Here is a 20864-nt window from a genome sequence, read left to right on the forward strand (position 1 = left end):
CAAATGGACTCAAACAAGTCTGTCCCCTTTGTCCCATAAGGAGCTTCTTACTTTGACATGAAAGTTTGTTGCACGAGTATTTGTAACATATATGAGTTTTTCGATAGAGTGGGATATTTGGGGGGTTCTGATCCAAACATGCAGGTTGTGGTGAATAAACAGTAAACGTCTTGAAATGGTTTCTACACTTGTAGATTCTAATGATCTCTGTCCTGAACGTGTCGGTTTGTGGGAAATGTCCCTTTAACCAGAACATGAATGGAGGAACACTGGAGGTCACGAGAGCTCCGGGGGGAGTGACGTCACTTTCCTAAACCGGGCAACGGCCGCTGAGGGAGAGAGAGAGGGAGAGGGGGGGGGGGGGGGGGGGGGGTAAGAGAGTTAGAGAGAGAGGGGTAGTGTGAGAGAGAGAGAGGGAGAAAGAGGGAGGGGGAGAGAATAAGAGGAAGAGAGAGAGAGAACTAGAGGGAGAGAGAGAGTGAGAGCCAGAGGGAGAGAGTTAGGGAGAGAGAAGGGGAGTTAGAGCGAGAGAGAGAAAGAGAGACAGCCAGAGAGAGAGAGAGAGAAAGAGAGAGAGAGAGTCAGTCCACGGACAGCTCAACTTTTAATGTATGCGAGCCGAGCTGAGTCGAGCCGGGTCAGCGTGTAGCTCCGCACCGGGGCTCTCTGTGTCGGCTCTCCCGCTCTGTGCACCTCCTGCTCGGTGTGGCTCTCGCCGGCGGCTCGCGGCTTTCTCACCGGTTCGGTGGCTAATGTGGTTTCGGCTCAGAAAGCGGCGGTGAGTCCTGCGCGCGTCCCGCTCTCCTGCTTCTCTAACCCGGGTAAGAGTGAGGTCCTCGGGGTGCACCTCCTGCTCCACGAGCGGTTTTCTCCATGTTTGATTCTCTCGAAGCTTCACGAGCGGCACATTGAACAAGTAGCTGGTGCGCGGTCCCGCGGCGCAGTTACAAAGGGATCAATCTGATTTTCAAGTGTTCTGTGTACAACGATGCAGGTCGCGCGCATTTCATAGTTTCTGTACTTCTACAAACACAACTCTCCCTGTCTGAGGAGGAACACATGCAGGTCACTGGTTTAGTTACTCACTCAGTTCACTTTGCTTTCTTTCTGTGATATTTGTATCATGACTGTTAACTGTGATGTCTGCAGAGGTGTTCTACCACTTCTTGTTTATGGTTTGGGACGTGCATGCTAAGTCCTGTCACTTGCTGCTATTTACATTTGAATTATGTTCTAGGAAATGTATTAATGTTATTGATTTGAACGCTGTCCTTGTGTAGGGACGGACGATATTGATAATCGATACTGATAAATATCACACTTTGCATTATTGTTTGATTTTTTTTTATTTCAAGTTTGAGGTCAGATTGTTTTCTTCTGAGTGATGGTTTTAATCTTATTAATGAAAATGACAAACACTTGAGAAACAGCAACACATTTAATGAATCAGAGGTAGATCAGTAATGTGTTATTCATCCTCACTGTGTTTGCACAACACTTACGCATTATATCGATATTGGACTTTTGTTATATTACTATTGATGAATATTCTATTACAGTAGTTATTGATATTTACTTATTCCCTTATACCCGCCTACTACACAAACCACCTCCTCTAATGTCAGTCAAACTCAATTCTCATTCTAACTAATGGTTTGCAAACATTTGAAAAGTATTTTCCATTAAGGACCAAACTACCAGTCCTCATGGTAATAAGTCTAAATGTTATACTTTCAGTTGAAATACAAGCAGACAGGTAGGAACCTGGAAACAATAATAATGAAGTAAGTAGGTTAATTGTGGTTGGAACTCTCGCCGGGGACCAAATCATTGACAAGGTCGTTTTCAGGAATGAAAAACTAGGAATTTCACTTACAGTGCAAATATACAGTCACCAGACATCCCCATGGGTTTTGTGGGGATTTGAAACATCCCTGTAGGAAATGATCCAAAGCTGGATACCATTTCCAGAAACAGGTTTAAATTAGAAATGCATGTGTTTTAGTGCATTCCCAAAAAGTATCTACTATAAGCTTTAACTGTAAAAGTTCCCCATCTTTCTTACAGCTTGAGTTTGGAGTGTTGTGTTCAAACTCATCATGAAAACAATTTAACTTTTAATGAGAAGCACTTTTTAGTTTTTATCAGAAAAAAACAGATCATGGTCACTATACATTCCTGATGCTGCGCTGCACATTTACTCACATTGACTGGAACTTGTGTGCAGCGACGCAACACACGTCAGGTAGTTTAGTCTCTTCAGAAACTCTAAATCTCATTTGAACGTGGAGTTAACATCGTTGGGGCCGAGTTTAAACATCTGGATTTCTTTTTTTCTTCACAGCCTTGACTGTGTGATTGAGTGAGTGACTGCATGGACCGGACTGAACATGAAGAGCCTTAAAGCCAAGTTTAGGAAAACTGATGTAAGTACTGTAACATGTGTTCACGGCTGTATGCAATGTGTGCGCACGCGTCTCGTATGCGTGCGCATGTCTACATTGGCTGAGTCAGTGTCTGTGTATGTATGGCATGAGCAGTGGCGGGTGATTTATAATCGAGTTTCTCAACCGTGGGATCAGCAGCGCCCAGTGGCTTGATGATATTTTTTTTATTTGTGTAAGAAAAGATAAATAGTTTGGGAAAGTAAAATAAATGTAGTTTAACAATATTGTCTAATCCATTCGGAACTCCCATATGCTCAACTCATAGCATGCTCAATTTCACATGACAACAGCTGTAATTGTGGGAGTCATGAGCCTGAAAATGGGGTCACAAGGTTGAAAAACCACCATTTGTGGTGTCAGCGATGTGACACAGACGTTTATACAGACACACAACACAGAAACCACACCTCTCATGTTGAGTCACTCTGAAAGTTGTTTTTTTTTATCAATCCTACAAAGAGCACAAATATATATTTGCACTCTGACTCTACACTGTCCCAGATGAGGATTGGATCCTGTCGATTATGACTCAGCCTTTAGGGAAGAACTCCCCCACGTTGCTTCAGTCAATCACTCGCTCACAGCCTAAGATACTCTGCACTCACAGGAAGTGAGGCGTCTCCACAGCATCTGACTCATCTGTTGTCACGGTGACCATAATGACACAGAGTTTAATGCCAGACAGGAAAAGTCTGGAGGGTTGCTGGATGAATGGGATACGTTTCAGGAGATTGAGGGTGTGTCACAAGTACAGACTTCAGGGGGGAAATGGAGTGAAGAATGCAAAGTAAAAGAAGACACTCGTTTAATGTCGACAGTTTCCACGGAATTAAAAGCGTGTGGCGCGGCAGGATGGCGAGCTTCGGTTAAATAGCATGCTGAGACGAGAGAGAGAGACTGTCCCACAGAGGAATAATTAAGTGGAATACATGCTTTTACTCAATTATAGCCTCAACATACTTCACTGCAAGGCATAAACAGAGCATGGATTATTATAGAGAGCAAGACTTCTGCAACAAACTCTTTCATAAGGAACAGAAAACCAAAACTGTAATTTTGCATGCTCCTATGTCCTGATATTAGTAAATGATTGCAAATTCAGTCAGCTATGTAGCATAATACAAAAGTGTCCATTGTTCTGGAAAATGTTGAGCCCAATGGCTGCAAAGGTCAAAATCATTCCTCCTCAGTGAGCAAAATGGTTTGGGGGCTATTTCACCTTTTACTTTCAAGTCAAAAGCTGCCTCGTCACAGTAAAAGTTGTTTGAGATTGATGTCCTGTGAGTGAAATGCTTGTCTGTGCTAAAGTAGCCGGCTGTAGGCAGTTCTGAGAGAAGAAAGAGAGAAGCAGTGGATGTTGCTTAGAAACACGGCTGAAGCCATTTGCAGTCACGCATGCCATTGCAGAGTTCACACTCACATACATTGGATCGCAGTTGGATGGCTTGGGTCGCTCATTATTTTTCAGTTTATCTTTTAATTGTAATAAATTCCTTGGTTGGTTGTGCTGTACATCAAGTTTCATGCAAAAGCCCTGTCCATCCAAAATCGATATTACAGCCGCGCTGTATGTATGTCATGCTGTGTCTGCATTGATTATGTCGTGCAATTAACGGTGTGTTTCTCTCCCGCTGCATTCTGTGTCTACAGAACTATATTGAAGATGAAATAGTCGCACAATTCTACAGTTTGTAGGAAACCTGGCTAAAACCATGCCACTATTATGCTGCATACCTAATGATTAAAATAATGTTCACGATCAAGTATGGCAAAACAATCTCACAAGCCAGAATGTTTATCTGTGGAGCCAACAGTCATTCCATTGCTTTTTATAGAAACCCTGAACAACCGTAACAGAAAGAAAATATCTCTTTGGTTCTATTTTAGGCCGTGTGTGTCAGTGACAGATTACTAAGGAATGTTTCCCCCCCAAAAAAACAGCCCTTCAGTCTTTTCTTTTACAAAATAACAGAAACTTAATGCCCTTGTAAATAGTTCTTAATGAAGTCATGACATTTTCAGATAATGTGTAATGGAATATGTGTTGAAGTGTCAAATCTTTGCTAAATGCTTCAAATGCTAAAAACATAAGGAAGCTTAAGTCCAACACCTCTGTAGCACGAGGCCTCAATGAAATAGTAGAGTGAAAAAAAGAGACTAAGAACAGAAAAGGATGTGTTTTCACTGTAATATGACAGAGGTTGTGAATGTAGAGCTGACCGATAAGACCATTACTTACATTATATATATATATATATATATATATATATATAAATGAAATTTATGGATGGCTCATGATTTAAATGTTCAAAAGCAGTTCAAGAATAAATAAACAAGAATAATGCTTGAGAGAATAAGCAAATGCACTTTGTCTGAATTATAACTCTTATAGCTACGATTCAGATGAAAAGTGTTTTTCGTAGTTTGGTTATATGTGTGCAATTTATAAATTGATATCAGCAATGGTTTAATAGATCATTGTTGTGTTTTAGTATTGATATTGTTGTTGTTTTTATCAAGCTGTAAAAAAGTTTAAAGAATTAGGGCTTGAGAACATTTGAGGTGAATTTATTCCCCTGTCCTACTCACATTAACTTCTGGCGTGAGGTATGTATTGATTAGGTGTCCGATACAGAACAAAGATTATGACTGACTTGTGTGAAAATGATCGGTGTGTTTCTGTATCACTATAATAATTAATTGAACACATCTACCACTGTAGTATGCTGGTTCAGGTAAATTCTTACTGTATGTACTGTAAGTGATGATGTCGGCAATAGGCTTCAAACTGTGTGCCCTGACTAATAAGTCTAACCGTGCAAAATTTTAAAGCCAGCCAGACTCAGCAGAACATGTCACCAGGTTAAGTAGATCGGCTTTTCTCAAATGCTGCACTGTGAATGCACTGTTAGGCTAAGTAGTGTGAAAATGCCGCCTACAGTAAAGGTGCTTGTGCGTTTCAAATCTCAATATTAAACAGAATTATTGCTGCAGAAAAGATTAACCCAGAACAGCTGAATTGTGTGATGTTTCTCACAGATTACACAGCAGTGGTAATAGAGTGATAAAAGAGCTCTGTGCACTGCCGATATAAACCAGTGCTGCTTTATCAAAATCTGAGAGCAGGTGTGTAGTTATGCAAGGTCAAAGTGAATCAGCGGAATTCTTTCAAGTGTGTGTGTCCAAGCATGTGTGCGCTCTGACATACTTGAAAGTCTGTTTGTTGGACTCTGTCTGAGTGTTTCTTTCTGATGGATTATTTCTCTGGAATAGATTATTGTCATTTTGGTAATCCTATTTTGCCAAAGTAATTATAACAGTGAGTATAATGAAGGAGGTCCTGTGTGTGTGTGTGTGTGTGTGTGTGTGTGTGTGTGTGTGTGTGTGTGTGTGTGTGTGTGTGTGTGTGTGCAGTGTTAAAGACGAGCAGACGGTGTAATCTGGTTTCTAAAGAATGCGTTTGGCAAACAGCCACAGACAGATTTACAGGCTTCAGCCGTGTCAGAACAGTCAACTGTCATAAATGGTTCTGCTGTAATCTGCACTGATGATGTTGATAAGAAAGGCTCTTTTTATCGTGCTCAAACCTCATTGATGCATTTTCAATTCAGCTCAATCACTTTCACTTAGTTATTTGGACACATATAGAACTGAGGGTACAAAACCTTTGTAAAATAAAGCATTGAAAGAATGTAAATGACACGGTGTTGTGTCTACATTGATCAGTAATAGACATTAGTATCCTTTTAATAAAATTGTTGCAATAAAACTGAGATGTAGTTGAGTTCAGAACATTACTGCTGAATATGTTGTTTGAAAATGTTCAATACTATATAAAAGAACACCCCCTAGTTCTCGTACTTTTTTCAGAACTATGATGCTAAAGATCCCAAATGTGAAATGTTGTGTAAACACAAACATTTCTACAACAGCTTTGCCTTGAAATACAATAAGACCTTAATTGTGTTTCATCAGATTTAGTTGCATATATTCAGTTCCAGCTTTCAGGACTTGATCATTTTCAACAGAAATGATTGAGTTTTACTAAGCAGCTCTGAAGAGTTTACTATAATACATAACATACAGTGAAGCAATGGAAACACCATTCTGTCATATAGAAAAAATGTGACTGTTTTTCTTAAGGGTGTCTTGAAACAAAGTTCACCTCAGAACAGTCTGTGTAATTAGAGGAATCTTAATTAAATCTCACAGTGCTTGTCGACCCTTCGAGACCACGTTCACAACTCAGTCCCTGCTGTTAGACCAGAGCTGCTCTAAATGACTTAATTTACTTAGACTATTATCTTACTCTCAGCCCTTTACTACCATCCCTCAGGAACATTAGTGGCTGTGCTACGTGAACACACACAGTTACACGTACCCAGTCTTTGTTTGTTATCATCTCTGTATTCTATTGTTGACAATGGTTCTGCTATTAAACCCTCACCCAGCTCCTCATACTGCCGCTCTATTAAACCTGCTCCTGCAGCTGCTAGACTAAGCAGGATTACTGAAGGCGTGCGTACACACGCACACACACACACAGACACACACACACCCTCATCATCCACTCTGTGTCTAATTGATGTGTGGATTATGCTGTCTCCTCTTGTTCCACACAGCTGTTTCATGGCTGCAGTTCAGACTACGTGACACTGGAGACTAAACCGGGTTTACTGTTTACAGCACCAATAGGATCTGAATGTATCTGTGTAAATATTGGAGGAACAGAGTCCTGCTTATCAAACGTTGTAAAATGTGTCTGCTGGAACAGCTCCTCAGAGAAAATCACATGCTGATCATCTGAACACATTTCTGAAAAATGCCTTGAGCACAGTTCGGTTGACATTATATTACACTATTCCCATGGCTTCTTAGTACGTCAGGGAATATTTAGCCATTAGAGAAAAATGTTACACCCTACTTTTTCCATAACAGTTGAAACATAGCTCAGCCACAATATAAAAATCATTATATAGTAACCTAATAATGCAGCAGTCCATCAATTATAGGTTTCCTTTAAACTGAGGCGCAGTCTGAAGTATCTCCACTTGGCTCTGTTTTATTTGGCCCCAGACTGACGTGGTTTGGCACGGAATGGTTTCTTCTGGCTGGGTGTAGTGAAAGGATATTAGTACTGAGAGGGACGGTAAAACCTCAGGGGCAGCCTAGCATTAATCTGGTAGAGAGGAGGTGGAGGAAGGGTGTGTGTCTGTCTGTGTTGGCCCTTGTCAGCAGGAGACAGTTTGAGGGATAACTACGACTCTGTCCACACTCACTACAGACAGTAAATCCAGATCGTGTCCAGAACCAGAGTGAGAAATGTGATTCAGTGTCAACACATATGTAAAAAGTAGCAGAGGAGGAGAATTAAAGGTGAGAGGGATTCACAACAATCATGACTGACCCACCAACCAATCATAAGAGAGTCAAGCTGTCAACGTCCCCAGTCAATGACATGAATGGAACAGAACGTTGATTCATTGATTAGCTGACGTACACCTATTTTGGCTGTTGATATGTCATTTTTAAAACTAAAATCACAAACGTTGTCTGGTTTTTGGCAGTTTTTAGGAGGATTTGCTGCTTTTCTTTGTTTTTCAACATTGTAAATTAGATATATTTGGGTTTTGGGCCGTAGGTTTGAAGATGTCTATGAGATTTAAGAAATCTAAAATTTTCATTTTCAGTTAAAATGACTCCAAATGTAAAACAAGGTACATACCCTGATTTAAACACCAGTACTGATTTAGTATAAATTGTTATTATATAATTTATATAATTGTGTGTATCACATTTGCAAACCTGCCCCGGTCCGTTGGTGAGATGTTTTGCTAGGTTCAATGTGCTGCCTCCTTTAGTCTGTGTTGGTTTCAAGCACTTTTCACAAAAAGGTCCTGTGGTGTTTGTGGGTTCTCCCTCACTGGCTGGTATGTAAACGTAATGATTCCATATTTCAGTTGGCAAGAGCGCTTTGGTTTGCAGTCACAGACTTGGTGGAAGCTGAACGCTGCACACACACACACTGCGTTGCTGCTGCTCATTGACGTAACTCAGGAAATACAGCACTTATTAAAACACTGGCAATCTTTAAGTACAGCTACTAGTAAAATGTGGTATTGTACCATTTCATATAGCAGGGTATTGTGATATCTTTCTAGTATCTGTGCTTATGATGAAGTGTCTCTTCTCTGTGTTTGTTCCACAGGGTAACAGTAGCATGGTGTGTGCATGTCCAGTCTAGTTATCTGTTGATTGCGATCACTGTGCTTGTTGTCCTAAAGGTACACACCCTTGGTTTTGACCACATGACCTTCTCCAAGAATCTTTAAAACATACGTCTGAATATCACTTGAAACTGTTAAATGAAATGTGTTGAAAATGGTTTAGAGTTTGTGTAAACATGGGTCCAATTAAAGCAGGACCTGCTTGTGGTATCTCTCTATTCCTTATTGTCTGTTTACTGCACCCATACAGCCATGGAACCTGCTCATCAGCAAATACACTAAGCAGTGAGAATGGTGAAGTGAAACCCTTGTGTCTGTGCATGTGTTTGCATGCTCATCTGTGTGTGGGTGTGTGTTTGTGCATGGGCTTGCTTGTTGTCTGCTGATTTGTGTTTATGAAAATATCTTTGTGGAGGGATACGTGTGTGAGAAGACTCACTAGACTGACACATCCATTGACATGGCTCAAACCATAGACTAAAAAGATGGCCGACATGACAGTTATCCATCGCCCCCTGGTGGCTGGCTGCAGATTAGTCATAAACATCACCACTTGATGAACTAACAAGTCAAACATATTAATAAAATGAATTTAAACGTCATGCTGCCATCTGTATCCAGGATATTTTTGCTTAATTTTTTATACAATGGGAAGAAGTTGAGAAGTGTCTTTATCGCTGAGACCTACATGTAGATGACGCAATGATGTAAGACACAACTACTCACTGATAATGAAGGCGGCACCAGAAAGATAGACAGAAGCAGATAAGATGAGTGAGGGATTGTGAGTTCTAGGGAACAGGGGAGGAGTGGTAAAGAATAAGTAGAGACACACATGAAGACGTAATGAGGAACAAGCGCTGAATTAAGGAAGAGATGATTAAAAGACTAAGATAAAGGAGGAAAGATTGTGGATGATGGGAAGAAAATGACCCAGAGAGAACCCGGGGGGTGGGCACCCCCCCCCCCCCCCCCCCCCAGCTCAGTTCAGACTAGTTGTTTGGTTTGGCCCTCTCTGAACAACTGGAACAATATTCATGCTAGGAGATGGATGGATGGAGGGTTACACTCAGTTCACCTGAAAAAACTATGAGAACTTTCCTTCACCAGAGACTGTTGGCGTTGCACTGCTGTGATTTGCTGCTCACTTCCGAGAACTGTTCCCACTCGTTTGTTGGCCTACATGTGTTTTTACTTCTGTCTAATGATTTAAGTGATGGAAGTGACAGACAGCTTTATGAATACAACCTGAAAGTCAAGTCAGATAAACATGGTTTCCTTCTTTCAGGTTTGTTGTACAACATTGTCAAATGTGACCAAAGAGCTCAACACTGGTCAATGAGGCCTTGTAACTTCCCTCTTTACTCCTCTTTCTCTTTACTTTTGAGTATCTCTGAACTGCCTGCCTTTTCCCAACTGAACTGAAAGTTACAGTATATTTTTGCCTTACTCCACTGACTTTATGACCAGCCCTCCAGCGTAATGAGGCTGGTCGCTTTCCAAGTCACTTTCCAGTGTTTATTTATAGGGCAGGAAAGGCTATTTGTGTCAGAAGGAAGTGTTGCATGGGGGCTGTTTTTTACTGGAGGTCATCTTACACCCATAAATGACCCATGCTGGACTTCAGCATCCATCTTTTTTCTTTAAAATAACTTTTCAATGACAAGAGGAATGTACGAACACATATTTCAAGAGTTACAGCAGTAAACCTGAATACAAAGTTCCTGAAATGTAGCTTGTGCTCAAATTATCTATGAATGAGTCCATGAGTACAATGGCTTTGCTTTCCTGGAGTCGTGGTGGCCTCATAGTATTTTTGTAACGCCACAAGTTGTTTATAAGAGGAGTACAAGAGAGGCACTAAAATGAGAAGTAATTAGCAGGGTCAAAGGGAAATGTTTGGAGTAGAGTTAAAATAATGTGGGTTTTTCAACAGCTGATACTGAAGTGAAGTGAGAGCAGGACAGGCTGATGAAGGACGTGATGACAGTTGAGTTTTTTTTCTTTTTCCTCTTTGTGAAAACCAAGTGTTGATATCATGTCGACAGTGGAAAGGCTCATCATGTCTAATTTTAACAGTTGAATACAACAGAATTCCAGTGCTGTTTCAGTAAGTACAGTAAGTAGGAAGACAGAGATATTCTACCCACCAAAATATACACACATAAAATACTAGATCAAATAAATAGAATAAAAACAGGATTTAAGATACTAAATTGCTCTGCAGTTTAAAAGTCAAAATTGCACAAGTACAAATTGTAAAAATGGCAGTTATTCTAAAACAAAGTTGCCAAATAAGAGAAATGCTTTAACTATGTTGTATTATATAAATGTGTGGTCCAGATTGTGCAGTATTGTGAAACACGTAGCAGCATCTTTCATTACGAGAGCAACCATCTGGCCTTTGTTTAGCAGTCATGTCTACTTTTGGAAACTTTTGGTTTCAGGGTCTAGTAAACTATTGTGGTGTGTGTGTGTGTGTGTGTGTGTGTGTGTGTGTGTGTGTGTGTGTGTGTGTGTGAATATGTGTATAATAATGTGTGTGTGTGTGTGTTTGTGCTCCGGAGGGCAGTAAGCGGTTTCAGCTGTGGCCCCAGAGAAAGGATGTATTGTTTGAGGACAACTGAGCATCTGCTTTGTTGCAGATAAGGATTTTGAAGTTAACAGCCACTGCTGATCAAAGGGCACTGATATTGTAGATGTGTCAAACTCTCTTTCCTTCACTATTTCTTTTCCTTCTTTTTTGTCCTGTACATTGTTCACCCTTCCATCCTCTCCTCTCCTTCCTGTCAGTGGGGCCCTCCCATGTCTGTAAACCACTCTCTCAAACAAGGAATATTCATGCTATGTGTATGGAAATGATTATTTCCCTCCGGAGTTCAGTCTGTGTTGTTTGTGGGTCTTACCTCCCATCTAACCTACTTTTCTTTATGCATTTATTCAGCTTTATCTCTAATCTCTCCACGTAATAACAAAGACAACACAAAATACAAATCTAATTTAGTGTGTGAAAATCTGTATTTTCATTTTAATAATCTCGTTTTTTGTCTTTTCCTACTCGACACAACTTGAGCCTATTAGTACGTTGGTCTCTCTGCGTTATCTTTAGCCTTAATGCTTCCTCACATCTATTTCCCCTCTTCTTTTCTAGGCTGTTTTTGGTTTTTCTTGCCCTGCTAGCAGCCGGACCACATTGCTTGGTCTTGTCTGTCCGGCGCTTCAGTCCAGAGTGAGATTTCCTGACAAATACTGGAGAGACCACCATGAAATTGTGAGGGATATCTTTCATTCCCAGATTATGACTACAAGTCATTTTGGTGCTTCAGCCAGATCAAGTTTTCCTTGAAATAAGACTTTAATCCACGACAAGTCATCTGGAAAAGTCATTCCCAGATTTCCATGAAATTTGCCACGGATATGCATGATCATTTTTCTGATCTTCAGACTTCCTGGGGAAGGATTTACTTCAGTTGTGTTTTCTTTTTTAGTTTCACCTGATTTCACGTATGTGCACAGACTTGAGCTCCTGGTTTCTTTGCTTAAGGAGTTCAAGCTTAACTTAGTTTGACCACTAGTTTGACCACTTTAAGCATTTGCATCGGAGTATACAGTCAAGCCTCTCCTTCTTTTTTGTTGTTTTAAAACAACATTACCCAGACAAACACCTTTTTATCTATAGATCAACAAAGATGTTATTTAGTTGTCTTTATTTTGGAGGAGAATACCTCAGGTTTTCTAAAGCAAATGTTGTTTTCTCTTAAACTCTGTCTGCTACGAGTGACCGAGCTCTACAAACATACAGAACGTAATACAGGAATGACTGTTTCCCGGTCTTGGTTTGTTTTTCCTCCAGAGAACTGGGAGAGTTCAGAGGAACAGAAAAACACTCTGACCAGAAATGTTTATGCAGCGACCATTAGATTAACACACTTGATGCACATCTGTTTTCTTTGCAATTTAGCCTGAGACGGAAGGAATGACTGCATGTTTGAAGCTGTGATTCCATAATTTGTTTTTAAGACTTCACAAATAAAGAGAAGTTTAGCACCTGTGAGGAGAGGAGGGGGCTGAAGGAAAGACGGAGGTTAAAATATCTAACATTTGCACAGGATATAAAAAGTAGTAAAATGTCTCATATATACCACTCCAATGTTTCTTTGTCTCTCAGCGTGTCTTATGGCTCCTTGCTCTCTCATCCTTGTAGTTAGTCTAAAACCTGCACAAACAGGAAACACTTACGTGTTATCAGTGAACTCTTTATGTGTCTTTGTAAGTGTCAGGCTTAAGACAGAGGGGACAAACACTACTGTCCACACCCTGATCCCATTGTAAACACTCTTATCACAGCACAAGAAACTGAAAGAGGGGAGGAGAGGCAGCCGGACAGACAAGGAAACAGAAACGAAAGCAAGACAGGAAGTGAGATTTTACAAAGACATTGGTCTTTATTGGTTAATAATCTCAGGATTAGTGACCCTACGACTTGCAGTTGTCACATAAAGAAATGTGGGTTAAGTTATAGTTTTCAAGCAGATATTGTCCAAAGTCATTTAGAGTTCATGTGTCGTGTTACCTCTGAGGTTATGTTTTCATTGCTGTTTGTCTGTCTGTTACCAGGATTACAAAAAAGCTGCTGAAATGATTTCCGAGAAACTTGGTGGAAGGGTGGGGGGGTGGGGGGGGGGTAAGGGCCAAGGAAGAACTCATTAACGTTTGGAGCGGGTTTGATAAGGAATGTTTTTTTCAGTTTCTTTAACATGGTGAGAAATGCCTTTAGCCTTGGTGGAGGTATGCACACTGTGAGCTACCTTCTAGTTTTCCATGTACAGTGTTTGTACAGTATTCAACATGCTATTCGCTTCATCTCCAGAGTATATTGTACACCAGGCGTGTTACTGTTGACTGTCACTCTCTCAAAACAGGCAACATCTTTCTCTTTACACTCTTGTTTGTTGTAGAAAACTTAAAACACTTTTTCAGTTTGACCCAAGGCTCGCTCTGACCATCGCTCCCATCACCATCATTTCATCAACCTCCCTGAGATGACTGTGTGTGTGTGTGTGTGTGTGTGTGTGTGTGTGTGTGTGTGTGTGTGTGGTGCTGAAACTGGAGCAGTGCATTCCGCTCCACTTAAACTTGTCCATTACTATGCAGTCTAATGCGATCGGTGTCATGCTGCTCAGTGGTGACAGCCCGTTAGTTTTTTTCTTCTTCAGCCTATTAAAATCACAGAGACCATTAGGCAAGATCCTGCTACGCGGTACATCACGAGTGTCCCCTGTAATTCTTTCTGTTGGTGCTCGTAGGGGGTATATGTGTTGGTAGAAGTTCATTCCAGTCCATTCACAAGACAATGTCAACTGTATACATGGTTTAAGATGGAGTTTGTATGAAGTATTGTCTCTTCTTTCATCACATCTTTGAGAGTGACCATTGTGATGCTTTGTGCACAAAGAGGAAATCCTACTATACACTAGGCGAGTGAAGTTAATCATGAACTCTGCAGACATGTTTACTTCTACGAAACAGCTGTGCAGATGTCGTGAGGCTGGTTTCTCTGTCGTACCAACCCATTAGTGTAATAATACAGGGTAATAAACAGCAACGGTGCATATTTCTGACTGATAGAGAAAGGGAGTGTTGACTCTGCTCTGTAGACATAGCAGAGGTTCAGATGAGGTAAAAGCTTTTGCAGAGTTGTGTATATCTGGAATCAAACTTCTGCCAACAAGGCAGTTACAGGGAGACACAGGATACTCTTCTCTTTGACCCAAATCTTCCTCTATGATGCAAAGCAACTGACAACTAACAACAGCTTGAACAAATCATTACAGAAGTAAATATTGGTACAGAAGGCTGGTTGTCTCGCAGTGTTTTAAATGACAAGCTCTGAACCAAGAAAATAAACATTCCTGGTTTTAAAATGCTGCTTTAGCCCATACCTTCTTCATGGCTCTCTTCTTTAAAACCACACGCGAACTATCTCTTGCAACGTGGCTTCTTATTGCCCCGTTTGGTCAGACGGGTTTGTGTGGTTGACCACTTTCAGAGCAACTCTGCCCCATCTCCCCTGGGCTGCTCTGTAAATCTTAGGTTGGTACATTTTGAAGATACACATTTTGTACGGTGCATTTAAAAACCTGCATTTTTGGTCTCTTACAGTATTTTCAGTCTTGTCACACTGATGATTGTTCAAGTGTTCATTTGTCTGGTAAGTCTGATTTTAATTAGTTGTCTGATTGAATGGCGGTGTTTCTATCTGGGGTATTTCAGCTTAATTTCTGGGTAGTTGGAGGAAGTGGTGGTGCTCTGTTCATCTGTATTTACAATCTTTGATCTCCACGTGAAGAGGCAATGTAGACGGTTAGATACCAGAATTAAGTAGAATCAAATCTAAATAACAGGAGTGTCAGTTAGAAGTAAGGATTCAGATGTGACATCAAAATATTTTTTTCTTTTTGAGATCTGTTCTGTTATCTAATTATTCAGGTGTACACTAGACAAGGTAGTCATAAATTAAACTGTAGTAGCCTGACTGAAGTCATATTAAGTGTCACTTCACCATCTGCTGGATCTGACTGCTCCTGTTGTTCAAACCGTCAAACAAAGAAGCAGGCACATTACAGCGATAAGTCCCACCCTTCCTGATGTTCTCGATAACAAGATAAACAAGCAGCATCTGTTTCAAGTAAATGTTGTATAATGTAAACCGTCTAACCGTCCACTATTGAAGTTGCTCTACATTCTCTTTGATGGTTTTGATTAAAGGCAACTGAAACATGTTCACATGTACAAACTCATTCCCATTTTATTCTGTTCTTCTCTCTCTTTTCAGTACTTCTCTAAAGTGCACCTATTTTTAGTGGTCGATTGCCTCAGTGCTCTTTACACCGATTAAATAACACATGACTGTCTGTATGAAAATCATGAGACCTTTCATACGGTCACACTGGGAGGCAAATCCACAGTCTGAGAAAACACTGCGCTGCAGCAGATATGTCCTTCATAGACTCAGCTATCTTCCACTGTGTCATGTTTCACTGAACACTAATCATAGTGTCCAGCTCATGCACGTTCTCCACTTACACTCACGCCCCAACCATCAATAACTTTGAGTTCATCCAAGGAACTATACGTCCTTTATGAAATGTAAAACTAATTGTTATAACACAAAACAACATGTAATGAACCTTTCTGATGCACGGCCCACAACTCACTGCCCAACATCAAGCTAATGAAGTCTAACTTCATCATTCTACCAAAACATACATCCACAAAACCAGTGTAAAGACATTTAGAGACACATCCACACCTTTGTTTAATACAGACGCAGCATTCAGTGATGCTCTATAAATACAGTAGCACTGCACTTTGCACTCAAATGATAAACTAATTTTATAATTATTATAGTTTGTTCTTTAGTTGTAATGCTTTTTTTTCTGAGTGTGTTTCTTTTGTAATGATTGTTTCTCAGTTTTTGTTGAAGTGTGGCTGATGTAGGTTTATAAAAATAAAAATAAAAAATATAAATGTAAAATAATATTCATTTAAAAACATTTTGGGGGTATAATGATGAACATGCTAGTATTTAGTAAAACATAATGCATGTGGTTAGTGTCTGAAGGTTCTGAGTGAACTTGGATCATGGATATTTTTATACTCTTGGAGGTACATGCCCATCTTTGCCCGACATAGACACCTGGTAGATTCATTGTTTTCACCTCTCAGGTCTCAGCGGTGTGTCCTTATATATCCAGTCTGTTATTTCCAGTATGTAAGGGGACTCTCTCGTCTTACACCTCCTCCCAAATATTATCTCACATCTATCGCTTTAATTCTTTGAAGCCTAGATCACTATCAGTCTCTGATATCTTGTGTGTGGGTGTTTTTTTTTTCAGACATCCCTGCAAGAAAAGATAATTCCTCCACTCTGTCATCATCAACTTTGTTTAATTCCCAGAACAGCAACACTTAATTGTGTTTCATTCCCTCATGGTCCACATTAATGACTCTGACTTTCATCCTAGCTGTTAGTGACAGCAGAGATTTTCCACCAGCTTTGCAAAATCTATTGCAGTAATTGCCTTCACAGGGGCTATTTACACCATGTATAGCTGTGTTGGCTCACTGCTCTCCTGAAATAGTGTACAGTTCACCACACTTTATTTATGGAGTGTGAGAGCTCAGCATCTTATCATGTGGATAGGTCAGGAGGCTATCAGGTCAAATTTAATACTGTAGTGCATCCTAACATGCACAGGAGGTTGCATGGAGAGCTGGCTAATGAACTTTACCTGCCAACATGTCGGGTCCATGGGTTCAGTCCTCCTCAGATCAGTGTGCAGGCGTTTTTCAGTCTGTGCCTCTCGCAGGGAAATAACCAGACAGCTAAACCATCCTGAATCGCAACAGTACTGTAAACATATTCACAACGAGAGCGGGAGGAATCTTTATATACAGTCTGTTACAACAAGTGATTACTGCCTATGCAGGACTTTTAGCACAGAAACAAATGTTCTATAAAAAGGGTGCAAATGAAAACATTGTAATCCAGCCTGAACAAGCTCTGGTTCAAATAACCACATTGTTGTTTATGGATGTCTTTCATCTCCCTGGTTTCATATTCCTGATTTTAGTTTGTTGTAGTCTGAGTCCTTACTCCTCTTTATATGGATATTTTTGTAGATGTAGTTAAAACGCTGTTTGCTCTTACAGCTCGCTGCTGTATCTTGTGCCATGTTGTAAGATGGTCTCTGTATGAGATCATGTGCAAAGCTTTCCAATTACTGACTAACTCAGTACCCTGTCAGAGATACAAATGTGGGGCCTTTTGGTTTGTGTTTGAGTGTCAACGTGTACATCCACACTCCATCTTGATTAAGTGTGTTTGAGGCTGTGTGTGTGTGTGTACATGTGCGTTTGTGTGCAAGCTCACATATGGACACAAATGTTTTGTGTGGGCCTTTGCAGAGCCAGGAAAACATTCACCCCCTCTGAGAAACATTACTCAGATTTGGGGCATTTCAGCCATTTTGGCTGCAGAGTAAAATTTGCTAATGTTTCTGTTAATGTCTGACAACAGCTCTTCATTGTGAGGAATGTGCTGCACACTATTATTAAAGAGGAGGTAAAAGATTGATGCAAGATACTTTCTTAGAATTAACATGTATACATAATGTACCTCCCAGTGACTGTAAACTTAATGTCCTAATATGTGTAAAATGTCTGTGGAGTTATTCTGTTAGTGATGATGTTGATGTTGATGATTTTCTTTTAGTGACACTTATATTTCAAATACTTAATGTTACTATATCGTCTACCTCTCGTTTCCCCATTGGTTACATTTGATATCAGCATCTTGTCTCACCTCATTTCTCCATTTTTCCCGCCTTTATCCTCTTCAGGTCAATGAGTGGAACAAAAATGACGAGCGCCTGCTTGCTGCGGTGGAGCACGGTGAAGCGGAGAAGGTCGCGTCACTTCTCTCCAAGAAAGGTGCCAGTGCTGTGAAGCTGGACAGTGAGGGCAAATCAGCGTAAGCATTTTTGCAGCACTTTCTCTATTATACATCACACATACACTGCCGGTGCAGCCGCCTGGTGGGCAATTTGGTGTTCAGTATCTTGCCCAAGGACATTTTGGCACACGGACTGGGGGATGCTGGGATCGAACAGCTGGTCTTCTGGTTAGTGGACAAACCGCTGTACCTCCTGAGCCACAGCCAAAATTGAAGCTATTCAGGCACAATCTGGGACTTTGGTGAAACTGAATTATGTTGTGTACCAACGGCCAGGGAAACATCATCCAGATTTCTTTGTTTTCCTTTTAAACTGCAGCATTACATGAGCCTCTACCACACACTCAGATTCTCAACTCCTCAGCTTTTGAAATGATTCAGCCGCTGCCGCACAATGTTAAAAAATGAATGGCTGATCTAAAAATACAGCCTTTTTCTTATTTACAGAAAGGTGGATGTTTTGCAACCATTCACTCAGCCTCCGGGACATTCAGTGTTTTTGAGAGCGAGTTCATTTGGGGCAGAGGCGGTGCAGCGCGTTGCCTCACCGGGTTGAGATTGTTGATAACACAGAGGCTCAGTGTTAATATTTGACCTCTTTCTTTTTTCTGAAACACAACACCCGCTGACCTGAATGTGTTGAGCAGCTCACGCAGAGCTAGGACCATCAACACACAGGAACAAATACCCAGGGAGAAGCAAATGTGCCAGTTTTCACATGCTGAAAAACACACACAGCCTTTTTTTATTCCACCGGCAGGTCACATCCTTGACCTTTTTCTTTGTGTGCGACCAGAAGATAGAAACACACATACAGATGCATATTCGCAGCTTTTGTAAATCAAGATGAATGCGGTGGTTCGGGTTCGCAATGCTCCAATCCTTTCAGAACGCACAAAGGAGAAGTCTACAGTATCTCTATGGTGATAAAACCTGATTGAAAGGCATGTGGGCATAGCCGTGTGTGTTTGTGTGTGTGCATCCTAAGCACACCAAGGGAAGGCTGGGGAATGTGTAGTGTTTTTCTAATTCTGCTCGCTGAGCTGGAAAGGGGTTGTATTGATTGCCTACAACTGCACACATGCACACAAAGAGACTCACCACTCTGAGGGTGTTTTTTTGCATAAAGGCAGATATTGACTTGTGACATTCCTGCACACGAGGCAGAGCTTTCACGCCTGAAAATAACTCTGACCAAAAGAACATTTTAGATAAAAACTGGTAAACTTGTTTGGTCAGGGGAGCTGCTCAACGCTACCTGTTTTCTGCTGTTACCTTGAAAGTTTATTTGTCAATATGGTTTCCTTAGTCTTCTGATTGTACTACAATATAGTATACAGTATAGAAGTTTTACTACTACTAGCAAGAACAATAACTGCGATTAACTGCCTGACGAACATCTGTGTTCGTGTACTGCATCACTAATCAGTTTCTTTTCTCGCTCTGTGTTGGTGTAAAGTCTTCATGTAGCAGCAGCTCGAGGTCAGACAGACTGTCTCTCTGTCATCCTGTCTCATGGAGCTGACCTGTCAGTCACTGATGCTGCAGGTACGTGTCTGAACTGCTGCTAAACATCAAGTGTGAATAGTTTAGAATGTGTTTCTGCATAATTATAGTCATTTTGTCAAAACACTACATTTTTTTCACTTGATTTTAGGAGTTTTGTACGTTTTAGGTCAAATGTAGAATTCATTTCGAGGGAAACATTTTTCCCTCAGATAATTTCTGCAAGTCATTTTCTTTTTCATTTTGATATTTTTGTCTTAATTTAAGTCTTTTTTTGCTTCATGTTCAGGTTTTAATCCGTTACACCTGGCTGCCAAAAACAATCACACTGAGTGCTGTAAAAAGCTCATACAGGTAAGACGGACAAAGGGAAGGAGGCTTTCAAAAGTAACACATCTCAATATGCAAGTCGAAAACTGCTTTTTACACTTGGACTCTGCCAACAATACACCACAGGCTTGTACTGGTGATAAAATACCCCACAGTGTTTGATTCTGTGTAATTATGTGTTGAATAACACAAAGAGATATGAAACATTCAACTCTGTGTGGAGAAGAAGGAATGTGTGAAACCTACAGTCTGAACAGTCTCGATATTAAGATCACACAAACGCTCTTCTCTTTCTATTGTTGTGAGGAGAATCATTAGCATAATGTATTCCCAAGTACCTCATCCCAACCGTAGTCATCACAACTGAATAGCTAATCCTTACCCATCCTGACACACACACAGCTTTGATCCCATCACAGTCACGCAGCATCTCACAGACCTATTTTGATTTGAAACCTATCATTGATTCACTTTTCATACACATTCCTGTTTTCCCTTCAGAGCAAATGTCCAATCGATGCTGTGGATAGCTCAGGAAAGACGGCCCTGCATCACGCTGGTACGTGTCAGTGTCAATGTCAATTACAACAGAAGTTCTATTGAATATTGATCTGCTTAAAAATGTGGGAAAATATCTTATCGGATTAAGAGTAAGCTCTGATTTTACTCGGATGAAATCATCTGCTGTATTTGGAGTTAAGTGATTACACGTGATCTCAGCCCAGTTATGTTCAGTCACAAGCACCTTGTGTCTAACTCCTCTTGTGTTTGATTAATTTGATCTTCAGATAGGGAGACAGAAGAAAATCAGGCTAAATTCAACTAAACTAAACCAGA

General features: G+C 40.6%; 1 protein-coding gene across 3 annotated transcripts in view; it reads left to right on the forward strand.

Moving 5' to 3' along the window:
- Positions 1 to 468: 468 nt before the first annotated feature.
- The window catches only part of rai14 (retinoic acid induced 14), a 31333-nt gene continuing 10937 nt past the window's right edge, over positions 469 to 20864 (forward strand). The window contains exons 1-6 of one of the 3 annotated variants that reach the window (XM_020082392.2): positions 469 to 821; positions 2345 to 2426; positions 18079 to 18209; positions 19651 to 19739; positions 19987 to 20051; positions 20529 to 20586. In XM_020082392.2, the coding sequence (XP_019937951.2) occupies positions 2391 to 2426; positions 18079 to 18209; positions 19651 to 19739; positions 19987 to 20051; positions 20529 to 20586 (379 nt within the window). In that variant the 5' untranslated portion in view covers positions 469 to 821; positions 2345 to 2390. The remainder of the gene's footprint in view (positions 822 to 2344; positions 2427 to 18078; positions 18210 to 19650; positions 19740 to 19986; positions 20052 to 20528; positions 20587 to 20864) is intronic. The other 2 variants (XM_020082394.2, XM_020082393.2) reach the window with 2 other exon arrangements.

Source organism: Paralichthys olivaceus, chromosome 18 (genome assembly GCF_024713975.1).
Source record: "Paralichthys olivaceus isolate ysfri-2021 chromosome 18, ASM2471397v2, whole genome shotgun sequence".
Lineage (NCBI taxonomy): Eukaryota > Metazoa > Chordata > Actinopteri > Pleuronectiformes > Paralichthyidae > Paralichthys > Paralichthys olivaceus.